Source organism: Peromyscus eremicus, chromosome 17 (genome assembly GCF_949786415.1).
Source record: "Peromyscus eremicus chromosome 17, PerEre_H2_v1, whole genome shotgun sequence".
NCBI classification, from domain to species: domain Eukaryota; kingdom Metazoa; phylum Chordata; class Mammalia; order Rodentia; family Cricetidae; genus Peromyscus; species Peromyscus eremicus.
Genome location: NC_081433.1, coordinates 5,449,172 through 5,461,949, shown reverse-complemented (window position 1 = coordinate 5,461,949; position 12,778 = coordinate 5,449,172). Strand labels below are relative to the sequence as shown.

At 48.8% G+C, this 12,778-nt stretch overlaps 1 protein-coding gene across 1 annotated transcript in view; it reads right to left on the bottom strand.

Moving 5' to 3' along the window:
• Myo16 (myosin XVI) overlaps positions 1–12,778 on the bottom strand; it is a 363,210-nt gene that overhangs the window by 53,498 nt on the left and 296,934 nt on the right. The window contains exon 31 of the mRNA XM_059244646.1: positions 8,094–9,284. Coding sequence (XP_059100629.1) covers positions 8,094–9,284 — 1,191 coding nt within the window. The remainder of the gene's footprint in view (positions 1–8,093; positions 9,285–12,778) is intronic.

Genomic DNA, 12,778 nt, shown 5'->3' with positions numbered 1-12,778 from the left:
GGTTAGTTTCATTTCTCACTTTGCTATCAGCAATGACTTCATCTCTGTGTCTACAACATTCAGTAGACAGTGAAGTCCCATTGACCTTCTAGGACAGTGCTAGAGAAGATATGGGAGTGCTTGGGGGCATCTTTCTCCTGTCTTTATCAAGTGGCTGCTGAAGGTCACTGTCCATTACCTACATTGTCTTTACCATCCATCCCAGCACATGCTGAGGGCTGGCTCGCTTCTCATCTAGTTTCTGGGGGTCCTAATTAGATGTCTGACATCGACTTGTGAGATGGCATACTATGTCCTCATCCCTACTAGAAGCCCATTGCTTTCTGTACAGGATTCTTGGTGGGCATGCCCGTGATGGAGCTTCAGTATGGCTTGCTTTTGGTGGTAAGAGCTCAGCTCCGGTGGTAGTTTGTCTTTCTTTGTTGTGACCAAACACCAGGCAATAAGCTACTTAAGGGAGGGGAAGTTCATGTTGACTTCACAGTTCAGGGGATATTGTCCGTCACAGCAGGGGAGTCGTGGTGGTGAGGCCAGCTCCCATCTGCGAAGGCAGGACAGTGCTTCTGTACATCTCCGTTGAGGAGGAAGCTGAGAGAGGAGAAGGCTGACTCTCACATCCATTCTCCTTTCACTGAGTCCAGAACCCCAGCCTGTGGGATGGTGCTACCTACAGTCAAGGAAGCTCTCCCCCTCAGCTAACTCTTTCTGGAAGTGCCTCACAGGCATCCCCAAATGCATGCCTCACTCATGCCCCAGGAGTTCCTTAATCTAGTCAAATGAGCAATCCAAGTCACACACAAGTCTATCCCGTGTCAACTTGACATCTGATATACACTTCTCTCTCAAACCATGACAGTCTCCAGTCAGAATACTGAAGAGGTCGAAGTCGAAGGGGTGCAGAGAATGAGGACAGTGTATCATGGGATCTGTGAACAGTCCTGACCCCGTTTCCCCTGTAAGGCCCTACAGCAGTAGAGAATAAGAGCAGCATTCTAGAACATTCTCCCAGCCATGAACCCCTGGAAGTCTCTCGGGAATGCTGACGAGGCAGCAGAATTTATCTGCAGCTCGCCACATCTGTTCCCAGTAATGAGTTTGTGTTTAACTTCGGAAGGGAATTGCTTTCACAGGGAGGGTCTTTGTATCATTATTTTAATGTTAATTGTTTTCAGAGACTAAAAATAGAATCGTAGGGTTTGGGAGGTTTGACTGTTAACTGTAAGATGTTAGATTTTGTGATTATGGGGGGAAAAAATCTCTTAATCCTGAAAGCCTCAGCTTGCTCCTCAGTAAACAGGGAGGCAACACCTGCTTCTCTCTCACACAAAGAAGAGGAGTCAGTAGCCGGACCAATAGGAGAGAGCTGCAGGTAAACCGGCAGCTGCTACACTATGGATGAATGCCATCACTTCACACAGCATATGTGAGGGTCTGCTCACACCAGCACAGCCGCCATCACCACACTGCTTCTCCATCTTCCAGGCCTTTGTGCTCTGCTGCGGGAGTGGCCCAGGTTTCAGTGGTCATGCCTAGTTTCTATGGGGTAGAGGGGGAAAATGGAAGTGTCAGAGCCTCACCAGGAAGCCGAGAAGTAGCTTCCAGACAAAAACCCGACATCTCTCTGGACCTCAGCAGTGAGAACTGTCTTCTGTCTTCCCCTGCATCCAAGGCTACACTCATCTCTCCCAGGCCACTGCTGTTCTCTGACAGATGACATTTGTGACGTTCCTCCACAAACAAGGTGTATACAAAGAAGCAAGGGGGTTCTGGGGACACTTGGAACTTAGTCAGGGGTCCCAAGTGCCTTAGAACCTCATGTTAGAGATTTGTTCCTCCCCTGGGATTTCTCTCACTGAAGTGGGATTCGCAGTAGCCCGCCCTGCACTGACACTCTGAGTTACTGGGTGACTGTCATGGGATTCATTCTACAAGTCTATCTGCACAAGCCTGGCTGTACAGTTTGTTTATACGAATTATTGGTTATTTGGAGAGGGAAACTATGGTAAGTTGTGAGGTAAATCTCAAACAACATTAAGCACCTAGGCATTTAAAAAGTTTTCCCCAATATTAGGGGACAAAGAGCTCTGTCCTTCCTTTGCATGGGTTAATTTGGCTACTGATCAATTTATTAAAATCACAGGACATTTCTTAGCATAACTGACTATGATTTTTCCAGATGTTGGAGAATTAGAAACACTCAACTGCGTAGAGTTGCACCCCCACCCCCAACACCACAGGTACTTTTACTTGGTGCAGAGGGGACAAGAAATTAGTGAAAAAAGTCCCGGCAGCCAGAGAGACATGGTACACCAGAGCCCATGGGCATGGAGAGGGTCACGGGTCTGTTAGGAGAACAACCAGTTCCTCTTGTGCGAGGGCCTGACATGCACTTCCTTGTACGTGGAGACACCAGCCTTCTCTGGGGATGCCAATCTAGTTTCTCCAAAAGACATCCTCATTTGGACCCTTAGGACAATTCGGTGTTGATTTGAGATGGTTCTAGAATGCAAGGGACTGTTTTCTGTTCCTGAGGTAACCTTCCGTGCCAGGGACAGGCTGTTGGTGGCTGCGGGTCAGTGAGGAGACTCACAGAGCAGTGAACTATGTGCCGGTTCTGTCGACACCCTTGCTCAGATTCAGGCCCCTCAGGGCTCCCTTTGACCTGCACCCAGGAGCATGCACACACTCCAGCACATTCTCACAGAGGAGGACATCTGGCTCAGAGAGGAAACTGAGCAGCTGTGGACCACGACACAAGATCTGTCTGCGGGCAGGAGGTCTAAGCGATGACTCCTATTGTTGGAGGTCAAGATTTACATAAGGCAGACTCATTTCTTGTCCTGCCATCTCATCTGAGTATATCAGAGATTAAATGACGATCATGCTGTAATTTCTGCTTCAAACACCATCAGTGGGGTGTGGTGATATTGTGTTCCCCAAAATATTGTGCACCCTAATAAACTTATTTGGGGTCAGAGAACAGAACAGCCACTAGATATAGAGGCCAGAAAATGGCGGCACACACGCCTTTAATCCTAGCATTCCAGAGGCAGAAATCCATCCAGATCTCTGTGTGTTCAAGGCCACACTGGAAACAACCAGGCGTGGTAACAAGAGCCTTTAATCCCAGGAAGTGATGGCAGAAAGCAGAAAGGTATATAAGGCGTGAAAACCAGGAACTAGAGCTGGTTAAGCTTTTAGGCTTTTGAGCAGCACAGTTCAGCTGAGAGGCATCCAGTCTGAGGAAACAGGATCAGCTGAGGAATTGGCGAGGTGAGGTGGCTGTGGCTTGTTCTGCTTCTCTGATCTTCCAGCTTTAACCCAATACCTGGATCAGGTTTGTTTTTGTTAATAAGACATTTTAAGATTCGTGTTTGCAAACACGGAGCTTGATCGAGGAGGTACAGATTTCTGCTGGGAAGTCAGGAAGGCTTCTCACTGCTAAACGGTGTCTAGGTGCTTACGCTGTACCTGGCGCAGAAGCATTGAACTCCCATAAAACACTGACCCAAGATGCCACTGCCTTTGTCTTTGGGCAGCAGACAGATGGCAATTCCTTCTGAACCTCAGTTTTTTCACATTTAGCAGTGTTAGGATGTAATATTTGGAAATACATCTCTTCCCCTGTAGCAGAAGGGTTGTGTATATCGCCTATCTGTTCCAGGGAGTGTTACCAAAACTGAATGGAGGCTCTTGCTGGGGTGTGTTCTGGTGGCATACAAGTCCTGAGCACTGCGGTGCTTATACAGTGAAGAGTGAACCCTGGATTCCAGAGTCAGCTTTGCCAGTGCAGATGAGATGCAGTGACCGCTCTGTCTGAGGTAAAGGGACTTAAGAATGTGCCTTTCCCCTTGAATAACATAAATATGAAATACATAAATATTAACAAAGATTTGCCCTGGCGTGTCCCTCCAGCTCACCCAGTGATGGGGAGTGGCGTGGGCAGAAGAGAGACAACACAGGCAGAGCGCTTCTGTAACCCATTCCCTTCGGTACATTCAAAATCGTCTACAGGCAAGCTTTAAAGTCCTTCTAAAACAAACAACGTTCAGAAACAAAAGCACACTTCCATAAAACTTCATTATAAAATACAGACTTCCGAACTCAAAATAGTCTTATCTGGAATGTTTACATAATCAAATAGAATGTTTGAAATTTACAGTAATTTCCACTTGGATTAAGTGAACCTTAAGTGAAAGTGTTGGCTGTAGGAAATATCATGTCTCTCACTCTATTTATGCCTCTGTGCATCTCATCTGCTCTATTTAAGGCAGATTTTCCATCAAGTAAAGATTCAGTCTACCTTCTGTACACAAGACCATTTCCAAGTACCTATTCATATCTTGTACTCTCTGGATTCACAGGGTCAGAAAATAATGAAATGAGTGTTATGAATCAGATTCATCTTAGTTCTGCCTGGCTCCCTTCCACTCTCACCCTGCTCCAGACTCCCACCATGTCTGTATTTCCATAGACACTCCATCTTCCTGACCTTTTCCAATGGGCGAAGAGTCACTAAGACAAGCGCACAAGGCCTGAACTACCACTCAGAGCAATGGTGCCTCCTAGTGGCCCGGCCGAGCCTTGTTTACCATCTGAGCAAGGCCTCGCATTTTCAAAGGAAGCAACTAGAAATGATTACTATGGTAATCATCAAACCATCACATGAAAAATATATGCCAGTTAGCTTGAACTTCAGCTCCTGTAGGGCAAAGGCAGATAGTTATCTATTCATTTTCACCTCAAGGGCCAAATGGTGTAATTCCATTTCTCCCTGTAATCTGGAAAGCGCATGTTGGGCATTTGTGAGTTTCTCCCCTCGCCCCACACCCCAAGTTCTATGACTGTTGCTTGTTGCACAGCAGTGATAAAACATGTGTTTAACCCTCCACCCCTGATCTTTTCTTGGGTGCAAGCATTGTGCAAAGGATTGTGGGAAGAGCTGCTCTAGACAGACCCACAGTCCTCCTGTCAGGCTTTGCCTCCCATGAGCAGAGGAACTCTAAGCAAGCTTATATTTCTCCAGGCCTCAGTTTCCCCACCTGTAATATGGGCATATGTGTAGCAGGCACCTTAGAATAGAGTGTGGAGCAGCAGGCTGTTAGAGTAGTACAGGGAGCCCCCCACTGCTTTTACCCTAGCATGGCTCTTCTTTTCAGTCACGCGCATGTGTCGATCCCCCACCCCCCAATTCTGCATTCTGTACTATTAGAATTCACACGTTTCTTTAGCTTACAAGAAAAATCCAAAGCCTGGCATGGTGACTCACGCCTGTAATCCCAGAACTCTGGAGGCAGGAGGCTTGCTACAAGTTGTAGGTCAGCTTAGGCTGACCTGTTGAGACTTTGTCTTAAAAAATCAAAACAAAACAAAAAAAACAAAAAACAAAAAGCCAACTATTTTAATGAACATGGTTACTCATGAACTCCTACACAGAGGTCTCTAGAACAGTCATGAGGTAGAATTACACACGGGAGAACCTCACTTCTGTACACGATTGCTTGCTCACTGTTGTATAACACATCTGTACTCAAAATACCTGCAGCAAGGAATTTACTGACCCTTTAATGTCCTCAAGGCCACCACGTCCCCCAGCAAGAGAAACGCTATGAACTATGCTACAGAAGGTACAGACCAATCTCCATACTTCATGGCTATCCAGGAATGAATCTGAATCACCACTGATGCCCGCCATGAGGGAGAATTAGCCACACACGAGATGAATCAATACCCAGGTGATTTTAGGTATAAAAATGCCTTTCAACATAAAGAGGCCAGAGAAGAAGGCTGAGAATGTTAAAGAAAGCAATCCTTGGGCACACTGTGGATTAACAGCCTGTGGACCCTTCAATAGAAAGTGGATTTACTCTGCTCAGGATGAAACCCTGTAAGCCTTAATAATCACGTAAGCCGCTCCAGCACACGGCAGGGACATTAAATCTCTCCCTTCCATATCTTACCCATAACCCCTTTCACATTCTCAGAAATCAGCCTGCTCTATCTCACTAGAGCACGTCACACAAGTGTGTAAGCCCATTTCCTTCACAGGCCAGGGAGAATTCCCTCATTCTTAAGTGAGCGCTGGAACTCCTACATCTGAGCAGGGAGGGCCTGGGCTCATGTCACTGAGAATTCTGGTGTTACGGTAGTAGTCAGAAATGGTTCAAAGAATTTTCTGTTCAAATTAGAAGGTGTTTTGTGAAAACTCAAAGGAGGAACAGAGATGAGCTGTACTCTTCGGTTACAGTGCTGATTGATGTCACCTGGGAGAGGGAAGCAAAGTCACAGGATGTGCGTACAGGCCTGCTGACACCTCAGTTGTCTGCACCCTTGAGACAGGGGCTGCTGATCCTCCTCCTCCTCCTCCTCCTCCTCCTCCTCCTCCTCCTCCTCCTCCTCCTCCTCTTCCTTGATTGATTTCACTATTTCTCCATGCATATGTGAATTCATCTGTGTACCTGTGTGTGGGAGCTTGTGGAAGCCAGGAGAGGGCTTTAGACCCCTTGGTGCTGGAGTTACAGGCTGCTGTGAACTACCTGATGTGGGTGCTGGAACAGAACAGCAAGGGCTCTTAACTGTTGAGTCACCTCCCCAGCCCCACCCTCAAGGTTTCTTAGTGACAAGTTCTGTCTAGATTTAAATGGGCTTCTCTACCTTTAATGGAAAGGAATCTAGGAGAATCCACCCAGTTCTGACCTATAGGAAGGCACATTTGATGATAAACATTTAGTTCTAGCACCAAATAGCAATTTTTGACATTATTTAATGCTTCCTTTTTAGGGCCTGTTTTGGTTGTTGTGATAAAACATAACTTGTAGAATTCCAACATTTTGCTGTCCCTTACCAGTATGGTTTCATTTATTAGCAGCCTATAATTAAGAAGAAATTGTTAGATAAACAAATAATCAGCCACACTGAGGCATTGCTGGGGAGTGGCTACTCTTCCTCTTGCCAGGGATTCCTAGCCTTGCTCTACATACTGCTTTCCAGTTTTTCCTGATTTTACTATCTAAGATCCTGCTTTCATCACACCAGGGAAGCTAACATATCGATGCTTTCTTCTTTGAGGAAAGAGCAGGTTGATGAGTGCACAGAACACTGTGCCCTGGGTCCAGCTCTTGCAGTCAGTCCCTAGGCTTGCCCCGAGGAAGACAGCTCCCCACTCTCAAGTCTCTTGTCTGAAGAGGCTCGGGTACCTGGTGCCTCTGTCCTCAGTGGGATGTGGGGGTCTGGCTGTTACACTTCTTGGGATAGAGAGATAACTTGTTTTCTTCTCCAAAAGACAGAACATTAAGAAGATATTTTGATTTTGTAAAAGAGCATTAAATATATATATATATATATATATATATATATATATATATATATATATATATATATATATACCTCTATGACTGCTGGATCTGCAAGCACAGCACACTGAGCACAGGGAATGAGCAGATGTGAGCTCTGTCTCAGAGATCATCAGAACGTCCTCATAGACTAGTGTAGCTGGCTGCATTTCTCATTTGCAGAACACAGGGTGTTTCTTACTGCTGGCAGCTGCCTCTAGCTGCATCAGCCTAACCCCCAGCTCGCTGGAGCGGCCAGGAACTGCAGACTGTCCCTTCAGCTCAGCTGTGTCTGAGAAAACAAAAACAGAACCAAGCCTTGCTCCTTCCTGGGCTGGAACATGAGAGAACAGAACCTGGCCGTCCAGGGCCACACTCCGTTAGGGACAAGGGAGTAACTGGACAGATGACAATCCCAGACACTATGGGACATAAGGACGCCAGGGATGGAAGCGACTCGCCAATCAGTAACGTCATGCCCGCAATGGATGCCACGTTCAAATTGTAAGCTAGTGTCATAGGAAAACAATAACAATACAACTGAGTAGGGACATTTCAATTTTGCTCTAGCTCACCACCTCAAGTGCTACTTTGTCAAATCATGTCACCTTTTGGCATTGAGATGAGTTCCTACCTGATTGCTGCCAGTCACCTGGGACCAGTTTTTAGGTTTGACATCTACTCCAAATGGTCTGGCACATGGGACGTGGTTTATGCTGTGCACACACAGGAGCATGCACACATACCAGGGTTTCTGCTCACCTTCGGCCTCCCTGATCCTCCGTCCCACTGCAGACCTGCGCAGCACGCTCCTCCCCGAGTTGAAGATGCTGGCCAGCTCATCCAGGGGGCTGGAGAGTGGCCTGCTGTTGGGTGGGCTGTAAGGGCTTGGTGGGGAGAAGGTGGATGAGGTCTTCCTGAGGTCTGCTCTGGCTGTCCTTCCGGGTGAATATGGAGTCTTAACGAAGGAACTGCAGGGACCCGGCACTGGGGCTGAACTGGGCTTGGGCTGTGCTCTGGGCAGGTCAGAGTTAGTCAGTGCCTTAGCTGCTGTGATCAAGACAGAATCTGGTGGGAAGGCGAAGTGTGTAGGCGGCCGGCAGGGTGCAGGGGTTGGTCCACAGGGTGCAGGAGGTGGCCCCGGGGGTGGAGGTGGTGTGGAAGGTGGTGAGACTCTGCTGGACCCATTAAATACGGAGAAGCCAGGGGATGCCGGCTGGTCACTGTCCCCCTTCTGGGCTTTTGAATACTGTGGTGACAAGGGACTGGAGCCTTCAGACTGCACTGGGTACTTGAGGTTGGTCTCCAAGACTGGCAGTTTCTTCACCTCCAAGGGTGTCAGTGGTGACTCATCAGAAGCTGGGGAGCAGGTCACTGGAGTGGGAGGGAAGACCAGGAGTGGTGGCCTGTGGGGAAGCAGATTTGGGAAGGGTGGAGGGATGTCACAGGTGTCCTTCAAGGGCTGGCAGTTCCCTTCACCAGCCTCCAAGACGATGGCTTTTCGAGTCTCCAAAAACAGAGGAGGCGAGGCTGGCAGGAAGGTGAGCATCCCCGGGCCGCAGCCCTCCTCAGGCAAGACATACTTCATCTCTTCATACACAGACTCTCCCTGGTCAGGGCTGTTAGTCTCAGAGCCTCCGGTCCTGGCTGCATTCCCCATCATTTCGATGTACACAGGCTCGGCATCATCGTCGTAGTCCCCCTGTGGCAATGGCAGGTGCAGGGGCAGCTGTAGCGTACACTGTGGTACAGAGTCAGGCCTGGCCCACTGCACACTCAGTGTCCCCGGGGCCTGATGCCTGCCCACATGGCCCATCACACCAGGAGGCCGTGGTCCCCAGATCTCCTCGTAGGAGCCGCTGAGCTTCGTATGGGGACTTCTCTTTGGCTTCCGAGGAGGGATCTTCTTCATGGTGCTGTAATCATCACTGTGGGGTCTGGGGCGTGTCAGAGCTAGGGCAGAAGACAGAGAGACGAGGGTCAGTAGGCAATGTGTCCCAGAGAAGCCGGGTCTATATTGGGTTGAGTGACACTGTCATCTTGGTCACCACTGCTCCTGCATCCTCTGAGTAGAAGAGGCCCCTGGCCTGTGTTCCTTCCACCTTCTAGGACTCTGGAGGGGGGCCTGGATGCCTGAGACCACTAAAGGAAACTCTCCGAGTCTCGGTGCCAGAGGCACAGGCTCCACTCTGAGGAAGATGATGGCCCACGGAGAGGAAAGCACGACAGATGCGTGAGGATGAGGTGCCTACTCTCCTGAGTGACAGAGCCGTGTGCTTCGGGATGTGTGCAGATGAGTGCCGGTGTAGAACTGCCATTGTGCAAGCTGTCTGGCCCATCCTCAGCCTCAACGTGGACACACGTGGCATAGGAAGGCCATTCCTTCAGAGGCAGAGGACGGCTAATGGGTGTGAGCAAAGTGTTTGTGCTGTGTGCCTGGCAACCGTGCTGACACCGTGATGGAGATGATAAAGAGCATGGTTGGTTTTCTCCCTCCATGGCCATCTTTGCAGGATGGTGTCATACAAGGCCTTCACTGTCCTACAGGCAGACACTGCTATAAACAGAAGATGCTAACTCACTAGTTCCTAATGAATAAGCATCATTCCAATCCCCCGGAGGGCTGACCCACAGCAGCCCCTGAGCTTCCTCTAGACAGCCTAGGAAGACACTTGGAATACCACCACAGACACACTTCACAGACACCGGCAGCAGCAGATCTGTAGTGGATAGCATTTTCCCCAGCTGGCTTCTGCGTGGGGGGACCCCTGGCTGTCCCAGAGAGAGATGTTGACAGGGTGATATTGAGAAGATCCTGCCTCTGAGGCTGGGCCATGGCAGCACAGCTTCTGCCTGGTTCTTACTCTGGAAGGAGCCTCATTGAGTGAATCCTGACTTCACTTGAGAAGTATGGACACTCCATGGGATATGTGGAGAGACTTCAGGGAGGGAAAGAGATACCATGTGGACAGGAAAAGGATGCTTCAAGGAGGGAGAAGCCTTACAGAGGGGAAAAACTGAGGTCAGAGGGTCCAAAGACTTTACCATCAGATCCAGAAATATATGCGGCATGCCTTTAAGGGTCCCAGCTGTGAAGATGGCCATGGTCACTCTGTGGAGAACCAACCTGATTCTAGACTCACCAGAGAACACCGCCAACATCCTTGGATCAGAAGTCACTGACTTCTGGGAAGTTTGTTATGGAACCCCAAACACATCATGCAGATATTGGAACCTCTAAGTGGATGTGGCTCTGACGGTGACACAGTGACCTCACTTGGGGAAGTCAGCACTGAAGTGACCCTTAGCAGTAGCCTAGTGGCCCTGAGGAAGCTCCGAGAGGCGTCCAGGACAGAGGCAATGTGGAAGCTGGAGGAAGCCATCCCGAGCTGAACATGGCTTCAGGCTCCGGTGAGAGGGAAAGTGGAGTGTCTAGCTGGCTGAGAATGCTTTTTGGCAGGTGACACAGCTGCTCCCGGGGTCCTTCCAGTGTGACAACAAAGAGATGAGGCAAAGAACTTAATGCAAAGAAGGATCAGGGCTTTCTTACCTATAAACCCCCCAGCACTCCCTGGAATACTTTGAAGAGGGCACACTCTTCTAACATGGATGAAAGACTTGGACCTCCAGGAATCCTGCTCTGAAGTTGGAGCCAAACACACACCAACAACACCCTCCATTAAGACTTCAGAGAGATCCGTGGTGTCCTTCATTGATCTCCCCAAAGAAGCAAGGCCACAGGCCTGAGTGTTGCCTCATAGACAGTGAAGAAAACCCAATACAGGAGAATTGTGGATATGGCTGCTGACTCATGGGATGTGCTACCAATTGATTCATGAGCAGCTCACGAAGCTTTCAAAGGGACTATGTCCATATACCCTGAAAATGGTAGTGGCAATGCCCAAAGAAGAGATTCTGGCCCCTGGAATTCATGTGCAGGGAACAGGCTGACAGAATACTGGCCCTGAGGCTACGTCAATGTCAAGATGAAGGACTGTAATTCAAAGGGAGACGCGAAGAAGATCCAGAGCATCAACTTAAAAGGCAAGGGAGGTGGTAGTCAGGGGCCAGGTCTCTGTTCTCAAGTTCTAGCAACACTATCCAACTGCTCTTCTAAATGGCATGCACAGAGGATCCCGTGTGCCACCTCACTTCCCCTGTCAGGAAGGAGCATGTGTAACATGTAGCAGATACTGTCTGTCCAGCCGTTGTGGACTGTCATTTTAGATCACAAGTCTAATGACCCTTACCCAGGTGAACATGAAGAGAAAAGCATGGCCTTGAAGGGGCCAGGAACTCTTTCTCTGTTTAAGGAAGTCCAGTCCCACCCTTGAGCTTTGGGGGATGCTGGAAGGAGGCTTTGGGGGCTTCAGGAGGTGGTGTCTCTACTGTACAGGAGAAGAGAAGGAATGGTTTGGTTCAGACTGGACCGAAGCCTACTGGGTTTTTCCAAAACATTTGCCACAGATTTATTTTCAGTCCTACCAAGTGATTGAATCCATATCTTCATCCCCAAACCTGGAAAGGGTACTGGGACTGTCCTGGTAGACAGGGTGAGGCAGAAGCAATGATTTGTGTCCCCTCAGGTTGGTGTATAAAAGGTGGCATCTATCTGCCTGCCTCTCCTCTCCTACGCTGAGTGCCCTGGAGCACTGCTTTCCATGTTAACCCCAGAAGCCTCCATGGTATCAAAGCAGACGCAGAGGCCAGAGAGAGGTACAGAAACCCTTGGATGCCTGGGCCTCAGATGACTAAGACATCAGACCTGGTGACTTGCTTCACTCATGTGGGACCTTGAGTGGGAAGCACCAGACAATCCATGTCTACTGAGACCCAAAGCCCGAGAGACAGAGAACAGACATCACCTTATTTAAATCACTGTTTGGGTGGGTTGCTAAGCAACAGTAGGAAATGAATGTAGCACCCCTCCAGACATGTTTCAAAGGCAAAGTCTTTTGTATTAAACGATGAGGAGCCTGTTGGACGAGGCAGCCAAGAAACAGAGTTCTGGGGTCTCCCCGATTGGATCACAGCTGGATTTATCTGAGCGACAACAGGCACGTCACACCCTGCCCCCTGACTCAGTTACTCCATCTGCACAGGGCAATGATGATTTGCCACAGGGTGCCATAAGGATGAGAAATACTGAGAATAAGACCCCTCACGTGGGCAAGCATTTCTCCTTCTCTTCCGACTTCTCAGCTAGAGATTAGCCGTTGGAAATAGTCTTGGGAGCTAGATAGTGCCCCTTACAGAATGGCTGGAGTTCCAGCAGGGGCCTTGCCTGGAGGAAGACAGTGATTCTGCAGGGAACACAGCTTCCTGCCTAGCCCTCTGAACATTAATCTGGAGTCTCTGTGGGCCAGAACAAGGAACCTTCATTCTCCATAAGCTAAAATTAGGGAAGCCATAGTTAGAGTATTGAAATCTAATTTGGTCTTGTGGCT